The sequence below is a fragment of the Plectropomus leopardus genome, chromosome 14, assembly GCF_008729295.1.
Source record: "Plectropomus leopardus isolate mb chromosome 14, YSFRI_Pleo_2.0, whole genome shotgun sequence".
Taxonomy (NCBI): domain Eukaryota; kingdom Metazoa; phylum Chordata; class Actinopteri; order Perciformes; family Serranidae; genus Plectropomus; species Plectropomus leopardus.
The window spans coordinates 29,629,308-29,648,300 of record NC_056476.1 but is presented as its reverse complement, the minus strand read 5'-3'; the positions used below and the strand labels follow the sequence as shown (position 1 = coordinate 29,648,300).

The window sequence follows — 18,993 nt, the reverse complement described above, 5'->3', positions numbered from 1 at the left end:
CACCTCATGTGAGCATAAAAACTTTTTTGCAATAAATGGGATTTTTTTGTTGTTGTTTTTTTCTTGAAATTGATGTGTTTCTTTTTTGAGGGGTACCCGCCGATTGAGTGAACTGACGACCCCTGACAAAGAGACATATTTTATGGATATTTCATATCCCACTCAATGCATAAAACAGATAAACTGTTACCCAAAAAGTGACACTTGTGTAAAATGAGAAATTTAGGTGAATTTTGATCAGATATCAGTTTTTTTAATTTACTTTGTATATCAATCATGCATACGAATCCCATCTGCAAAAAAAGGTGTGATGAAGATCAATCAATGTTTACAGACCTAAGCGTGCAGATGTTGCTGTATGAAGTCATGCACCAATTTATAAAAATATCATAACATACCATATATTCAAGATTTTTTAAATGAAAGTTTAAAAAAAAGTCAAGCTAAATTTTTCAAACTTCAGGCAGCAACCTACTCATTGCCAATCCTCCCGGATGTCCAGGCCCTATTAATATTCACTTTAAACTTTTAGAACTTATAAAGGCTCTATCAAGACTGGCAATTTTTATATAGCAAAAATAGTATGTCTGGCAATGAATGATCTGAAAAATTAAATCTGACAGTTAAAATAAACTGCAAATATTAAATTATGGGAAACTACAAATATTTTTACTTCTGTTATAATATATGCAGATTTACGAAGGAACACAATGTCCAGCTCCAGTCAGCTAAACTAAACACATTAAGAACAAATTTTGAAAGTTGTCGCCTGTTTTGTTTTTGCATCACTTTATTTTAATATCACAGTGTGCTTAAGATGAGTACTTTTTAAGTATAAAATTGCTTTGCTCTTGTAATGGCATTCTAATTTATTCCAGAGAGACGAGTCGTAAATACCAGCGTCTCTCAAGTGACAGCGTACCCAACTGTTCCTACAAAGAACAATGTGAACAAATTGAAATTGTCAGATCTGAAAAATGTCTGCAAAGTAAATTGTTCTAAATAGATTTACCAGGGGAATAACATTTAAGTGTACCTCAGTAATAACCCTCAAAAAACATTTGCTCCACAGGACAATAAGAGTAAGTGGACAGTAAGTGAACCCTGAGTTTAGATGATTTTTAAACCTTTCACTGTAGGTGATACTTTAAATGTACATGGCACAAGAGGTAATGTTAAGGCTGTTAATCTAGGTAATAGAGCTAACATGGAGGGAGTAATGAAAAGGTTCCAAATAAGTAAACTAGGCTGCTTTGCGCACATTAACAAAATAGAGTACACTGTCGACTAATGCTGAGAGAGTTGGCAAAAAGTTGCTAAAATGATTGTTTGGATAAAAGCATCATCAAAAATGATGATCAAAGAGGCCACAGAAAATTTGCTTTCGGGCTTTTTTTTATCATAATTACAGAGTTCATACCCCACAGCAGTAATCTCATGATAAACAGAGAGAGTGAGTGAATTAATACACTTCACATAGCTCTACAATAAAATTAGGTTTTCCCATTTCAAATAGTCACATTTACAGTTCAGTTGCAGTGACTGGACAAAATTGCAATGCTGCGCAGAATTCACAGCTAATGGCTGAATTTGCGTTCATTGTTGCGATAACAAAATCCCCTTTCTTTCTCACACTTATTTATTTTCAAGGCTTATTTGTGTGTTAAGAGGATAAACAGTAAAAAATCATACCTGAACCAAACTTTCAAGATTTAAGAAGATACATGCAAGCAGGTTAACCCTTTGAAACCGGTACATACATGGCTTTTTTTCTTTCAAAAACACAGAAAGAAGTTAATTAGATACAGCTTCTGCTCATTACATGCAGACAGTCCTTTTTAAAATAAATGTACAATGTCAGAGCAACACCTCATATTCACATTATTTCCTTGTGCAACAAAAGCACGTGGTTAGGTTTAGAAAGAAAGACAACACCATGGTTTGGCAGGAAGCCTGTAGGGACTTTCCAGTTTCTTTTATTAAATCGTTACCTGCACTGATTCTAATTAACACCGTCTGCCAGCAAATCATGCAGCTGCATAGGGTGCTTTTTGCATCTATGTCTGATGCTGATATCATTGACCAAACAGCTGTATTTGACGAGTTTGGAATGAGAACGATCTGGAGAGGACATCAGTTAGAAAGCTAATGCAGCTTCACAATGTCAGCTTATTTCATCTTTTGTTGCTGCAGTTGTCATGTTGCCTGTGTCCAAACTGAGCAACATGGCTGAAATCATTAACAAAACATTTATCTGAATATTGATCACATTTCTCAATAATACCAAAAAAGTAAAATTGCATGAAACCAAATGTGTATATACTTTAAAGAAAGAACCACTATTTATTACTCATTTTGTTGTTAGTTCGTCATTACAAAATGCTCCAAAGCATTAAGTTTGACTTTAGAATTTTGTAGAAGTACAACATCAAATTCCAATAAAAACAAATTTCACGTCATCTTCACGTCAGCTTTCAGTTCATTTCAACATTTTCCCTTACAGCTATCACACAGAAAATCAACATTAAAGAGAGTCTTAAATAGAGATCTGGACCTTTGTGCATCAACAGCACATAGTTATAGAGGGAGAAATACTCAAAGACAGAAGCCTTACTTGCTCTAGGTGGGTTTAAAGGTAACAGAAGATCACAGAAGGGAAAATCTTTATTTGATTAATTACCGCATCTTAATTCACTGCTTTTTTAATTAAATTTACCTTGAGGAAAGACTAAAATATCTACTGTTGTTTTAAAGGGTCCATATTCAATTAGAAAGATAAAATCTCTCATTTTTCAGCCTGTCATAACACCATGCAACGTTTAAAACATTTAAATGTCAAGTTTAAAATGTTAAATACGACAGCTTCGACAATGCTCACAGTAAGCGTGGGAGATGTGACTGAATAATATCAGCGAACGTACAGCCTTCAAAAGCTGAAGATTTAATTAACACTTCAACTCTGAACTATAAATTGTGTCAAGCATCATAATGAATAAAAGCAAAACCTACAGTTTGTTGGCAGAACCTTTCAGCTCTGAAACATATTGAAGCAACTTGTATGTACAGGGCAACTTAATACATTATGAAGGGTCCATATTTGTTTTCCAGTATTCCAGGTCTACTTGCAAAAATTTGATTAATTTGATATATCTAACAATCCGTCAGAAAACATGTCAAAAATTGATAAAAGAATGATCATCTTAGATTTCTTGGGCAAAAATGCCAAATTTGCTGATTCCAGCTTCTCAAATTTGTGGATTAGTAAATTTTCATTGCCATACATGATAATTAACTGCATACTTTTGGGTTTTGGACTGTAGTTAATGACTCTAGTTAATGGCATATTAAAACATTAATATGCCATTAACTAAACAAAAATAATAATATTAAAATAATGATAAATGATAAAATGTGAAATATTTATTGTTGTTTTAAATTGCTTCTGTATTTATTTCACCTTGTATTAATTCCTGTATTTATTTACTTCCCTTTAAAGTCTTGTATTTTATTCATTTTAACATAAATTTTTATATTTTTAAATCAATCTATTTATTCTTTGATGTATTTTCTTTCAAATTCAAATTAGCTTTAATGGCAACACCAATATGTCATTGTCGAAGCTTTGAGGAAGCTTGTTAATGTTATTCATTTATTTATGGAGAGGGGGTTGGAAGCAAATAAGTTTTACTTCTTCTCACTCCCTTTCCAATATGTATGTCTTTCCTTATGTTTCTTTTTATTTTGCTTCACTATGCTTTTGTGCCATTTTTTTCTCAATTCTTTTTTTTTTTTTTTTATTGCTTGGTTCATTGCATATTAAAAATAAACGTTTCAATTAAAATCTAATCAATCAAATGAATCAATCAATCAAAGCAGTTTACCAAAGAAACATATTTTGCACATATTATATTCATTCATTTCATATTAAATATGGAGGTGCCATGCATAGGTTCTGCATATGTGGGTGTTGGACAGTTGATTGGACAAAACAAGACATCTGAAAACTATAGTGATGGTGGACAAAAGCTTCCGAAATCCAAAATAAAATAAATGAATACATATTCCATTAAATCTAACTAAAATTAAATTTAAAATAAATAAATATTTATTTATTGAATAATTAATTGACAAAATGTAAAATACATTTATATTTGTTTTAATATATTTCTGTATTATTTTAGTTTTTTTTCAATTGATTGCCCTCTGTACTTACTTTCTATGCTATCTACTTTTCATTTCATTGATTATTTTATTCATCAGTCTCTCTTTATTTATATATTTCTTGTTTTCCCTTTGTAAATATGAAAAAAGTTAAGTATTTATAATTTTGAGCAAGTGGATGTAATATGAAAAGTTTCATGGACCAGTGCATGTACGTCAAAAGGTATTTGAAGCCCTGCTTAAAACATAAATGTGGCTTCTTTTTTTTAAAGCAATACAGTTATGCACTGCAGTCAGTGATATTTTGAAAACTAAGTGTAACAGAACCACAGGGGTGTGGGCATCTTAATGACATTGTGGCCGATGCCATGTAGCAGTCAGCGGGGCTCATCTATTGATTTATTCATTGTTTATTTGTATATGGGGACAAGTATGCAGCATTAATCAATGCCACACACACACACACACAGCATTTATAGCTGGAGCTAATTAGCGATGCTTGTCCCTGGACATCACATAAAAATACATAAAACTCAACAACAAATACACACAGTACAAAACATAAACTCAGCAATAAATCTGTATATTAACCCTTAGGGCGCCCTTTAATATTACACACACTTGTGTTGCACTGCGCACAAAATTAGCTTTTCAAAATCCAGCTTTAAAAAAATATTGTACAATAATATTATTTTTTACTTTCATTGAGTTTTTTTTAACCAAAATCAGTCCCAATCAAAAATATCCATATTCTTTCATTTTCTGAATTTTATCCTTTTCAATGCTAGGTTTTTGACATGATGCAACTATGTTTTAGATGATATATATATATCATATCATATATATTGCATCATATACATATATATATATATATATGTATTTCAATATAGTACATGCTAAGAATATTAATATTCTTTTGATTATCACAGTGCAGGATACGTCAATGATTAGGAGCAACATTGATTTCTCAAAATCAGGCAAAAAAATACTACATATTAATATGATTTTCCATTTTCATTGAGTTATTTTTTTAACCAACATCAGTCCTAATCATAAATATCAAATATTCATTACTTTTCAGAATTGTTATTATGTCGCTATGTTTTAAGATGAAAAACAAAAAATCTAAAAAAAATAATAATAATTTTTCAATTTACTACATGCGAAGTAACAATTCTTATCATTATTATTAGTTTATCACAGCCTGGGATATTTCATTGATTAGCAGCAGCACTGACTGTGACAGTGCACCTCGGGAGTATTCCATGAAGCTCACATAGCATAAAGTCTAGCTTAAAGTGCCAAATCCCACTTATTTTAGCGGGCATTCTGTTCCATCAACGTGGTTTACGTGAGTTCTCTCTGAGTAATCATAGCAACTTGTATGGGCAAACAAGTCTGCTCCCAACCAGGCTAAAAGTCAAGCTAAGCTTAAACGTGTGTCAAAGAATGTCCGACGGCCAGAGACCGAGACACCCAAAGGACCGTTCCGCCAGATAAATGTCCACGCTTATGTCACTCATGTCATGTCAGAAAAATAAATAGAATAGAAACTCACATCTCAGGACTTTGTCTCCGAAATAAATCAGTAAATAAAAACCTTAATCACATTGTAAAGGTCACACATTATATGCAACTAAAAGTGAATATAAGGCAAAAAGAATATGATTACATTAAAAAGCCTTCTGGCATTTCAGCATCTGTAGATGCAGTGTCCTCATCAAAGGCCCTAGATGCACTGGGGCCCTCTAACTGTAAAAAGAGAGGCCCTGATGTTACTGAAGCAAGGGAGGACAGGACTGGATGACAATACAATACAAAGAAATAGGACCTACTTACACATGGCTCAGGTGTGCTGGGCCAGCTGTGGCTGGGGGATCCAGCAGACATATGGTGTCTCCTCTCACTGACAGGCATACCATTAGTTATTAAAACTGAGAGACTGACGCATGGAGGGAAAGTAGTGGACAAAAGCCTAGCTTCAACATATTTCTGCCAGTCACCTGGGGGAATAATTTCTATTGATGCCCCCCATCCCTTCAACCTGGGGCCATCCTAGATTGAGGATCAGTGCCAGCTCCTCTGTGGTGAGCTCCTCAGGTGGGGGCCCCCAACCTCTAGCGTGGCCTGGGCCTTTTTTTGTGGCTGCAAATGCACATATTAATTATTTTCTGAGTTAATGTGGGAGAAGTATTTACATTTTACTGAAGGCTACTAACCACTGTGAAAGATATTTTTATATTTTATCTTGACCTGTTGCCAGGTTGCATTTGGCTGCTGAGTTGGCTTCTGTTAAGATGTAAGGAAGGACGAATGGTAAGGTCAAGGGTTATGAGGTTAGTGGGGTTCATACACTCACTCAAGATTATTCGTGCAACAGCATTATAAACAGATACACCTTAATGTGCTTTACGGAGGAGCACAGAATAAATCACAGTCCAGTCATTGTCTGTACCATCACCCAGAACAGATCGCCAGTCTACAGAATAATATTATGAAGTGAAATACACATGTAACATGAAACAGTTGTAACACTCGCATCACTTACGCATTTAGTCTGGTGCGATTTTCTGCCAATTTCTGCCTCCCAGGCCTTATTAATAGCGGCAGTGTTTCCTTTTTTGGTTATGATGTCCTTGTAATCTTCATAGAGCTCCATGAAGAGCGTCTGTTCCGATGCTGAAAACAGCGGCGCTCTGACTTTCCCCTCTTTCTGACGCCTTAGCTGAAAGCGACACTTTGCAGGTCTGGCTTGGGTTAGCCTTGATAGATGCGGCTGAACCTCGTTAGTGGAACAACTTTAGCCTTAAATCAGAGATGGCGCTAATCTGAGTCTGATTTTACCCCGTAAATCTCACTTTCATAAGTGACTTTGATGAAATACGCCCCTTGTGGAAAGAGCATGTGTTGTCTCCATTTGCCAAATATGGTTAAAAAAAGGACATCATCATGTAGAAAATAGTAAAAATGACAAATGTCAAGGCAAAAGCACAGAATGACACCCAGAAATAAATAAATGTATGTTTTATGCTTTGATGACTGTGGGATCAAATATGTAAGTTTGAATGGGTGTCACTGGAGCATTTTTTGCACTTAACAGTCTGAATGGAACTATTTAGTTTCCACAGTGTATTTTAGACTTATTGTCGGAGCTGAACTGAAAATTCACAGATTAAACAAAAATACGCAATCTTTCCAAGATTTATGCCATATGCATGAACACAAATCATCAAAAATTAAAGAATGAAAAGCAACTAAAATGCACCAAACAGTCTCTTAGGGTTAAGAACATGAACCCAGAACACAACTTGAAGGTACAGACAGAAAAAAAAACAAAACGCTATGATACAATAAAGCAGTGGTCCCAAACTGGTCTAGATTTCTCCATAGTCATTAGTTCATGTTCCACACATTAATTAATTACTTGTAATTGTATATGTGGTAATTAGTTAAATTACCACATATACAATTTTATTTCACAAAATGTAAACAAAACGTTGAATTAGAACACAAAGAAATAAAACATTCATTTATAAAAAAATAAATATATAATAAAAAAGAAACAAACAAAATGACACTTCAGAATAAAGCTTTGAGCTGGAATTCACTGTAATTTTAAAAAGTGTGTTTTTAACAAACTTAACATGTTTACAGTCCATTAAGAGTTGACCCGCGACCCACTTTTGGACCTCTACCCACCAGTTGGGAACCACTGCAATCAAGCCCATATAACTAGAAGCACCAGTTCATTCACGACTACATGACTGGTCCCTCTACAAAAAGTGTCTCTCTTTATTTGCTTTGGTTTCCTCATTAATGAATGCTTTTTTTTGGCAGAACTGAATTCAGTCACACACATATGATAAGAAGTGGTGCCATTCAATGAAATGTCTGTATTCATAAAATACAACCAGTAGATCTGTTGTGTATTACTACCACCTAGTGAGTGGATTGTAAAAAGACAAAGAGGACACACACATGCAGTGTAGTGTATTCCATCTTATATGCCCTTCCAGCAGCACACTGGATTAAGGTTTCCATAGAGATCGGACTAAAGGACGTCTTAGTTCCCAGATAAATTCAGTCCATTCAGTAGACTGCCTGACTTACAATAGAAGGTGTTGCAGTGCTGGAGTGCAGGGCCCATTTAAGTCACGTGTGTGTCACAGCAGCAGATTTACTCACAGATATGAAGATGTTGAGCAGGTTCTCCAGTGTGGGCAGCTGTGGAATGAGTTTCTGGACCACCTTACTGAAAGCCTCGAATATGGAGTGATCGTATATACTGGTTAAATAGAAGCTGTAGAAATCAGAGAAAAAAATCTGAATCAGAACAGATTTCAAAAACAACATGCTTCATAATTTGATGCTTCTTTGCTTTGCACAGATATGACAGGACACAGCAGAAGTCACAACTCCGAAGATGATCATTTCAAGGCCATCACACACATTTCTAGATATTTCAGTCCCAAGGAAATTTAAGGAAAAGCCCGATGAGAATATTTAGTCATATTCTGTGATGTTTTTCATCTTGTTAAGGGTTAGATGTCTTTTGGAGATGTCTGATTATCAATGCAGATATTATACCTAAGATTCGATACAGATACCAAAACAAGACTTTCCGCCTTGTTTTAAGGAATATAGACATATTTTTCTACAAAATGCTTTTGTTTTTTAACCCTTTGTAACCTGGATCGAAATAAATTTTCTTGTGCTGTGTCCAGATGCCTTCACAAATATTTAAACCTTGAAGGCCAAAGCAAATTGGCTTGCTTTCTTTTGGGGAAAAAGGCAATAAGCAGCTTATTGCAGGTGTCCCAGAAATTGTAAATTTGTAAATTTTGATTTTTCTTTTTTTTTAAGCTAGGGAAAAAATGTCCAAAAAACTTCACCTATAAGAATCTTTATTATATATTTAAAATTATTTCACAAATCATTATTTAAGCATATTTATCCAGAACATTTCCTTGTTTGCTCATTTTTTGTAGTTGAATTTTTGTAGTTTATATTTCTTTTTATTTCATTTTATTTTGTTGTGTTTTTTTATTGTATTTTATTTAGTTTAGTTTAGTTTTGTTCTGTTTTGTTTTGGCTATGTTTTTTATGTGAAATAAAAAAAACATAATAGCACTTACATTCTGATCACTCTGCAGCAATATTCAACAAGTTAAATTTAGCTAGAAATTATTTATCCAAAGAATATATGTAACAACATGTGGACTACAAGTCAGCAGGTACAGTGTAGAAAGTTATACATTGAATTGATCAGTATAGAATGTGTCCCAGTCCATGTGGGTCTCAAGGTCTAAAAATATATCAAATTTAGGTCCGATGAATCAGTTAGTCAGTTCAGACTGACTTACTTAGAGGAATGTGAAGATTTACAAACATCTGTACAAACAGTGAAACCAAAAACAACCCAAAAGCTGCAGGTCAAGCCCACCTCAGGTGAATTCGTTCCAGGCCGGCATCTGCAAGGTCATCGTTGGCTCGCTTGTGAATGTCCCGCTGCTTCTCGATCTTATGGTCATCGGACAGGCCGTCCACTTTGTGAATGAACACCTCGAAGTTGATTTCGGGGTTGACTTCGTAGGCCCTGGTCACGGTGAGATGCAGTCTACTCAGAGCCTCCACATAGTCATCCTATCACAAGGAAGAGAAAAGACTCACACAACAGTTCCATCTAGCCTTCAGCTTTTGGTCTGAACTACAATATGTTTTCTTGGATTCTTGCATCGGTGATTTGTTTGAGGTCATATTGAAACTGAAACTTAATAATTTTAGGGTAACGTTATAAAGGACTGTTTTTTGTCAGGTTTTGGGCTGACCTGCGAGTCGATGACAAAGATTAGCGCTCCGGTGCCTCTGAAGATCATTTCATAATCAAAGGTGGGGTCGAAGAAGTCGATCTGGCCCGGGAAGTCCCAGATCTGGAAGCTGACAAAGGAGCTGCTGGAGACGTCCTCTCTGCAGATCTTGTTGGTGCTTTCTAGGAACAGGGTCTCATTGGGAGACATTTTGTGGAAAACCACCTTCTGGATGGAAGACTTCCCACTCCTCCTCAGGCCCATCAGCAGTATTCGAGGTTTGACCTCTCCATTCAGAGAGTCACTGAAGCCCAGCACTACACAACAGCAAAGCAACACAGGCATAAGCTAGGTTGGTAAAACCTCTGGGGATCGACCGATATTGGTTTTTCAAGGCTGATACCAATACCAATTATTGGTAGCTAATGAGACTGATAACTGTTATCTGGAACTGCTATGCATTTACAATAAAAATTGAAATCTTTCTGCAAATATTTAGAATTTGGAATTACTGAACTCCAACACAAAATTCTGTTTAAATGCCTTTAGCAAATGCCTAATCTAAACTGAAACTTTTAACATCATGTACAGCAAGTTCCCAGCAACTTTTTTTCAAGTAAAAATTTAAATAAAAAAATGAATAAATTAAAATAGCTAGCCAAGGTGTTACAAAGTAAAAGTTCCTCCCATGCTGACACTTTCTTGCACTTTTTAATTAATTAATTGTATCCGGATCATTGACATAAAACGCAGATACAGATAATCATCAGATTGCCAAATACTGGTTCCAGTAATCGGCCAGGCCGATAATCTGTCGACCCCTGAAAACTACAAAAGGAAACCACTGCTAACAACACATTGGTTTAAAGATAACTTCCTGGGGTACTTCACTGGTTTTACATGTCAAGGTCAGTTTACTAGGTGTATATATCGCAAGTTTCATCATAATACAACATTAAAGGATTTCAATTTGATTCATTTCAGGGGCCACATATCCTTTTCTCATGGCTGCTTGTCATTTTGTGCCTGGCCCTGGCCCTAGGCTGCGAGCATTGTTTGAATGTTTAGGAAGGGTTGGATTTTGATAACAATGTGCCATGGGAATTTCAAAATAAAGGAAAATTCTAAAATGACAACATGTATCAATGTTTTCACTTTGCATCAATGGTATTGGACCATTGATAAACGATAATATATAAAAATCCAGATGGATGGTTACACCCCTACAATTTAATAGCCAATTCACAAATAAAACTCTGCAGAGGAGGGTGATATTAGGCTTGTTTCCATTACAGATTTATGCAAAACTTAAGCAAAATTTTTGAAATGGAAAAATAAAAATAAAACAATTGTGAGATGACTTCTCCTCTGGTGATAACATTCTAGGAAGCATGCTGATGGATGTTCAAAACATTAGCAGCTTTATTTCTATTGCAGCCACCACACTAGCCAACATATTTTCCAATCCAAGGCCACAGAGCAGAGGCGTGTTATGGAGCCATAATGGAAAGGCGAGCCACTTATACGTAGGAGCAGCCACGAATGAGGGATTTATGGGAGGTGATAGTCCACGATTTCACAGAGGAATTGTGGATTCAAAACTTCCGGATGATCTGTTTAACTTTTGAAGAGTTATGTGATGCAATAACAGCTCTTGTAGCTCCTGCTGCATCATGAGGGAGTCAGTTCCTGCTGACAAGCACATAGCCATAGCATCATGTGACCTAGAGAAGCCAAATAAGTGTTTCCATTGAAGTCTTGCAAATATGGCTTTTTAGAATTGTCTTAAATACCACCTTCTGAGTGTAAAAGCTTTTTTGCAATAAAGAGTGTTTTTCAAAACTGACGTGTTTCAAAAAGGCATATTTGATATTCGCAATTTTAATTTGCGCATTTTGAGGGTTAATGGAATCTCGTCTACTGACTCAAAACAACATCATGCACAGTAAGTCTAATCAGATTTTTCATGACAGTGTGATCAAATAGTGGCAAATAATTTAATGCTGTGCTGAAAGATCACATGAAACATAAGGAACTGTCTAGCAGAGTTGTGGTGTCTCCAGATCTCAAAAATAATGCTGTTCAGGATTTTGAGTTAAGAGGTAACATTAGGATGTTAGTTTAGGTGTTTAATTGTTATTTACGACATCTGTTGTATGTCTGTCCATCTTGGAAGAGGGATCCCTCCTCAGTCGCTCTTCCTGAGGTTTCTTCCATTTTTTTCCCCTTTACAGGGTTTTTTTGGGGGAGTTCTTCCTTAGGCGATATGAGGGTCTAGGGACAGAGGGATGTGGTATGCTGTAAAGCCCTCTGAAGCAAACTGTGTTTTGTGATAATGGGTTTTATAAATAAAATTGACTTGACTTGACTTGACTTAAAGGGGCTCTATGCCAACTTCAGAACTACAACATGTAGCTGTAAATATTACAAATGTAGCACAAGTGACTCCAAACAATATAACAGAAAACTAACCATTGTACTAATACACGTTTCACCCTGTAAGCATGAAGAAGTAAGAACTTGAGAGGATTGTGGGTAAAAATAGAGTGTATATGAGATTCATATTCCCCCACACACTGGAGGGATGAATATTCCCCCTTGGACACTGTGACCTTGATTGCTCCATGTTAAGGAATGTCATGTCCATTCTAACAAAGTCTTTCTGCTGTAAGACAGTGAGGAGGCCACACACTCTATCAAATGCTGAACCTTCAGTCAGTGTGCAGGGAGTCAATAACACAGTGTTTGGTAAAACAACTGCTCCCATTGTTTCTCAACTAAAACTGACTCTACCAATGCACTCTTCTCATTTTGTATTCCAGTGCGGACATCAAGAAGTGCAGAGCTGAAAGCCACTGGGTTTGCAACTGTTTATATACACACATAACAAAAACCACACCAATTTTCATGCCTCTCTCTCCCACTTAGCTCCTGAATGCAATTCACTTGAAGGAAGAAAGGGAGACGGAAAGGAGACAGAATCCAAACAGCTGTTTGCTTGTATCATGGTAAAATCTATGTCCATGGCACGTCTAAGTGGCTCTCTACCACACCACAATCCAGAAGTACTCGAAACTAATGTGTCAAAACCCAAGCAAATTTAACCTAAATACTCTGAACTCAAATTAACTTTTTTTTTATGAGGTACTTTGCAACGAAAATCATTTAGCACTTGGGAGTAGCAAAGAATATGTAGGCCTATATGTACACATATTTTCATGCAGATGCAGTGCATATGTTCATTATTGCATTAAAATCATCAACTAAACTGGGTTATTAATCTTTCTATGCTAATTACTCAGATTGGAATCTGTTATTTGGCTGAGACTTTCACCGTTTTCTGACATTGTAAATAGACTGAACAGTTATTTTAAAAAAACTAATAATAATAACTAGACAATGAGTCTATAGCCTGGCTAGAATTTCTGTGATGCTGTACTCATAGGTGCAGCAGTGCTTTAAGCTAAATGCTACAGTCAGCATGCTAATATGCTCACAATGACATTGTTATGCTACTGCTGAGCTGATTTAAGCAGGTATAATGTTTACCATGTTCACAGTTAGGGCTGCAACAGGACATCAATTTCAAGGTATAGCGTGGTATGAAAACAGAGTACTGTGTACATTAGCTTATCTATGACATTGGAAAAAAATATGAACCTTTATTTTATTTATTTAAAAAACTTCAGTGCAGGTTTCAAGTTCCGATTGAATTATGAACCCCCACCCCCCCCCCCCCCGGGAACGTTAAATGGATGATTACAGCCCTGTTTGTCATTGTTGCTGTGGACCTGCTGTGTACTCAGTTTTTTATGAAATCTTATTAAACTTAAGTTAGGTTATCTTTGTTTTTTAACCCGTACAAATAAAAAAAAAGACTATAAGAGGCTATACTTATCCAAATATCCAAACTCAGAGATAAAACACAGGAAAAGATTTGGCATATACACCAAATATCTATTTAACTGAAACACTGATGTGTGTCAGCTTTCACACCAGTTTAAAACTCAAACACAGCAGGTCTATTTTAACTCTGACACATTCTGAAAAGCTGTTATCTAATACACTAATGTTACAGCGGTCAGATGAGTGTAGTCAGTGTCTAACATGACGCCCACTGACAGTGAAGTTGCAGCTGACGCAGAGGGAAATGTTGGAAACAGCCTCTGATAGCTAACGGAAGGACGGGCTAGCTGAAGTTAGGAGCACTACTGTCCTCTGAGGCGTCTCTGTGAGTGAGCAGAGTCGAGAAGACAGAGTCCTGTCTCCCCTCTGTGTCTGTCTGTGTGTGACCTTCCTCAGCAGCGGTAATATCCGCCTACCTCCGTCCTCACAGCCCAGCTCGCCGTCTGAAAACGCCTCCAGCTCGTCTTCGTCGTCGTCGTAATATCTCAGCGCGGAGTCCTCCTCCTGCTCCCCGCTCACTGCTGAAGCCCTCTCACTCGTCATGCCCTCTCCTGCTGCTTGTCGCCCTGTTTTTGCTTCGGACTTAAGCCGCTGCTTGTGTCCAACTTTCCCACATTGTCACCTGATACTGTAGAGCCATGCTGGTGAACTTTCACCCCCCTTGCTTCCAGTCCTCCAGTCCTCCAGTCCCACAGACTGCAGCCGGACACAGAGACTCCATTCTGCTGGATATGAAGTCAGTGGGCGGCCAAGGCAACCCATGGTCTGTAATAGATTTATATTAAAATAATATTAATAGCAGAAGTATAATAGTTGCTACCAATAATGAAAATAATAACGACAACATATAACATGTACCTAACAAGACTTTATATGAATAAATATTGGCTACTCCATCCACCAAATAGGCTGTTTAAAACATTTAAAGGTGAACATATGGTTAAATTTCTGAAAAAGAACGTTTCATTTTGGTGAAGAGGAAAAAAATGTAGTCAATACTACATAGCCCCTAAAGTCCTGAAAGCTATATTATTATTTCATTTTATTTATTTATTTATTTATTTATTGATTTTTTGTAGCAGTAGTAGTAGTGGTAGCAGTAATCCCTTTAAAGTCCAAAAAAAAAAAGAAATAAGGCTAAAAAATTAGACTTTGCTTTTTTATTTCCTTGGGGCTATAATAACAAAACTTTATATGAAACTTTATTGAATGCCGAAGGATCTCGATATAATTTTCATAGCAGCTGCTGATTTTAATCACCTTATCCTTAAACTCCAAAGATGTAGCAGGATCAAGTACAAACAGTAATTTAAAAAAAATGACAACTAAATCTACTTTCTACCTGCTATATTAATGAATAATAGCAACTCCATCCATTGAATAGGCTATTTAGAAAAGGTGTCTGTACATAAGGTTACATTTCTGGAAAGAGTCTTACATTTTGGTACAGACAGAAGAAAAAAATGCAAGACCATAAACATACAAACCATCAAAAGAATAGTGAATAAAAAGTAAAAAAGACACAGTGAAATCCAATGTTCGAAAAGGAGCAGGAATAACTGTAAACTTATATGATCCCAGCCCCTCGCCATTGTTCATTAACTAATAAATCTACACATGCTTCCTTACTTAAAAACTTAACTCATGAATACAAAACAGATAGAGATGAAATATACATGCACACACACATACACACATATATAATTAAAATAATAAGAATTATTATTATTATTATTGTTGTTGTTTTATTGTTGTTATTATTATAATTATTAGTATTATTATGCCTTTAAAGGCCTCACCAAAAACCAAAACAATAACAATGGAAAAAATATTTTGTTGTATTTTTATGCCTGTTGGACTATGATAACAAAAATCTTACTTGTTTTGTTTTTTTTTAACAGCAACCATTAAATTTTAAATATTGGCCTTTACCAAATGAGATGGCCGCTCGTGGTAAAAGTAAAACACAAAGAAAAAAATCCAAATTACAAATAAATTAGTTATAATGCTTGTAATATGTTAGTATATCAACATATATCAATTTTTAACCATGAAATAAGTAGTAATACTACGACTAGTGTTATTTCCATGCATATTTACCATAACAATACTTTGAAAACGTCTGAGAAATAGTGAAAAAATCATACTAACATACTTGCTTTCACCAAATATAGAATGTAATAACACTTAATATATGATTTAAAAACAGTGTGAATATTTATACTTTTTTGTTATAAAAACTGCAAATTTATTATCAAAGCACACTACTTTTGCCATAAAGGTAAAGGTGTTCTTTGGATATCACGTTCACAATAATGAGACGGACAAGGTCACTGTGACCTTCACCTTTGATCTTTGACCACAACAATCTAATCAGTTCATTCTTGGGTCTAAGTGAATGTATGTGCCAAATCTGAATTATTTCCCTCAAGGTGCTCATGAGATAACGTGTTCACAAGAATGAGACAGATGCAAGATCATAGTAACTTTGACCTTTGACCTATGACCACCATAAATCAAATCAGTTCATCCTTAAGTCCAAGTGAACCTGTATGAAAAAACCCTCAACATTTTCTATATCATGTTCACAAGAATGACACAGGCGAGGTCACAGTCACCTTGACCTTTGACCTATGACTAATGAAGTCTATGTTTGTGCTAAAAAATTGAAATGTTGAAAGGCAATAATGTGCCAGAGTAATTTCTAACATGACTAATTTTACAAACAAACAAACTGATATAACTATTAAAAAGTTTGCTCTCATAGGATTTTTTATTTTCGTATCTTTTGGCACTTTGTGTATCATTATAGTATAATCAGACTAGAGGTAAAAACAACACAAGCCATCACAACCTTGTCACGGCTTGTATGTTATTATATTAGGTAAACTCTAGAGGCAAGTTAGCTATGTCATTGTGAGCATGCTTGAAAGTATTTTGTTTTATTGGAAGTCAGGAGCAAAGGTGAAAGTAGCTGCTCATCAGTAGATGCTGTGACCCCTTTACCCCTTGGTCTTTGATATTTGTCTCTCTGAAGAGCTACATATATTTGCCAAGCTCACTAACAATGCAGCCCAGCTACTGCTGAACTGCTGAGGTGACGTGTGATGACAAATCAGTGAGCTCAGTGCATCTGATTGGAGATGGGGCTTCAAAAGCCAGATGGATCAATGTAACTGGACCAGGGCCCTCTGGAGACGGATCTGTGATCCTCAGACTGACAGCTCGGATTTTCCAGAGCCAAACCACCAACACATTCGGCTGCACAGTACAAACAGGAGATCACAACATCACTTTCTATTGAGGTGAGTTCTTTTTTTGAGATAGGGCAACTGATAGGGTTTGAAAATAAAATGAAATTCTAAGGTAAAGCTTTAGTTAGTACTATTCCATAATACTTCCTTATATACCCAAGGACTGGCCAGCTCCAATTTATGTCCAATGCTAACTTTCAGTTTCTGTGTGCTATAGATGGTTGAAATAGCACTCGTTCATTTTATAGTCACATTTTTTATATGCCCAGTTTAAAACAAAGTGGACAGAATGGACTACTTTGGTGGTCAGAATGGGTTTTCAGGATCTTGTTTCATTACAGGTGGCAACACTCTCGACGGCAAACACCTTCTTCACCAGTCGAATGTCCATTGGAAAATTCTGACAGTAATCTTGGGAATCTGCTGCATTGTGATTACAATCACTGTTCTGTCCTGTGCAACAATATTTCTGCTCACATGTGGTAAGACTTATTATTTCTGTCATCAGACTTTAGCAGAATCACTAGAGCTAAAGCAGCAAAGCATTTGGTGCCTCAATGAGTGATTTGTTAACATGAAAATCTGATTGTGCAGTTTGTGATTTGTGATTAACCTTCCACCAGGTTGACAGGGTTTTGGCAGTTACTGTGTTTTTAAAGCGGTTGTACAGTATTTATTAATAGTTTTACGAAGAAGGAAGCATCTTGGATTGCATTTATTGAGATTTGGTTTGTTCTGTATCCAGTCAAGAGTAATGATGTTGTTTTTTTTTTTTTTTTTTGGGCCTGTGTGGTAATATATTATTGGTGGCTGACTAGGAAATACAGTGGGAAGTTAGGGGCTTCATGCAACTTTTATTGTGTGTGTGTGTGTGTGTGTTTTTTTTTCCCAAAACATTTTTGAGATGTAGTATTTCAACTATGGTAAAACTGCAGTAAGATGTTTGGTTTGTTCAAGTTTATTAAATAGTTAGCAATAGTTAACAAGTTAGAATAGGCATTAATACTTTTTTAACAGGAAAAATATTATATCATCGGCGTAAAGAATGATTTGTGTGTTATGTAGTTTGTTGTGATGCCAGTTATGGTGTTATTTTGACATATTGTCACAACTAATTCTTCAACAAATGAGGCAAACAGTGATGGTGATGGAGGACATCTGTGCCTGAGTGTGAAGCTTTGTGAAGTTAGTCAGTTTGTAGTGACGGTTGCCATGGCTCTCAGTGTATGAGATGACACGGCCAATGTGTTCTTAATTTAAGTCCAGTTCTCTTTGTAGTGAAGATAAAGAAGTCCTCTCCACCTTCAAGAGTTGATCCAGAGCTGATGGAGAAGTTTTCCACAGTCATGCAGAGTGTTACTTCTCCAGATCTGCAGACCATTGTTGTGTCATTCACCCGGAGTACAGAGAGAAACAGAGAGTTCCAGGACCAGTGGGAGGTGAGCATTAGGTTAAGGGATCAACATTACTATGATACAGAGTACTTTGCTCATCAGGTCAATAATTAGCTTAGAGTTAAGCAGGAATTTGAAATTGGAGAAACAGAAAAATGTAAAATATCAAAAATAAGCATCAGGTTTTTACTGTCAGCCTCTTTCATTTTGCACTAATTCCAACAGAGTAAAATGACTGAATTTTCACCCTATTTGATTTTACCCAAATGTGCTTTTTTTTTAAAAAACAAAAAAAAAAAAATCTGGTTTCATCTTGGCAATTTTCAACAGCAGGGGTTGCTTCATAACACAGATTTAGGAAAAGTCACAGACTGGGGGACTTGAATCTTTATTGGAACAAAGTTACACCCAATTGAAAGCAACTGCAGGTAATTTAAACATATTGGCAGTTTTAGTTATATGGCCATGTGG

The 18,993-nt window shown here is 35.9% G+C and overlaps 1 protein-coding gene and 1 pseudogene across 1 annotated transcript in view; one reads left to right on the top strand and one right to left on the bottom strand.

Annotated features, from left to right (window-relative positions):
* The window catches only part of rragd (ras-related GTP binding D), a 43,750-nt gene extending 29,195 nt beyond the window's left edge, over positions 1–14,555 (bottom strand). The window contains exons 1-4 of the mRNA XM_042501177.1: positions 14,291–14,555; positions 9,990–10,285; positions 9,605–9,804; positions 8,347–8,461 (exon numbers count right to left, since the gene is read on the bottom strand). Of these exons, the coding sequence (XP_042357111.1) occupies positions 8,347–8,461; positions 9,605–9,804; positions 9,990–10,285; positions 14,291–14,417 (738 nt within the window). The 5' untranslated portion in view covers positions 14,418–14,555. The remainder of the gene's footprint in view (positions 1–8,346; positions 8,462–9,604; positions 9,805–9,989; positions 10,286–14,290) is intronic.
* LOC121953649 lies at positions 14,513–18,636 on the top strand (annotated as a pseudogene).
* Positions 18,637–18,993: the final 357 nt, after the last annotated feature.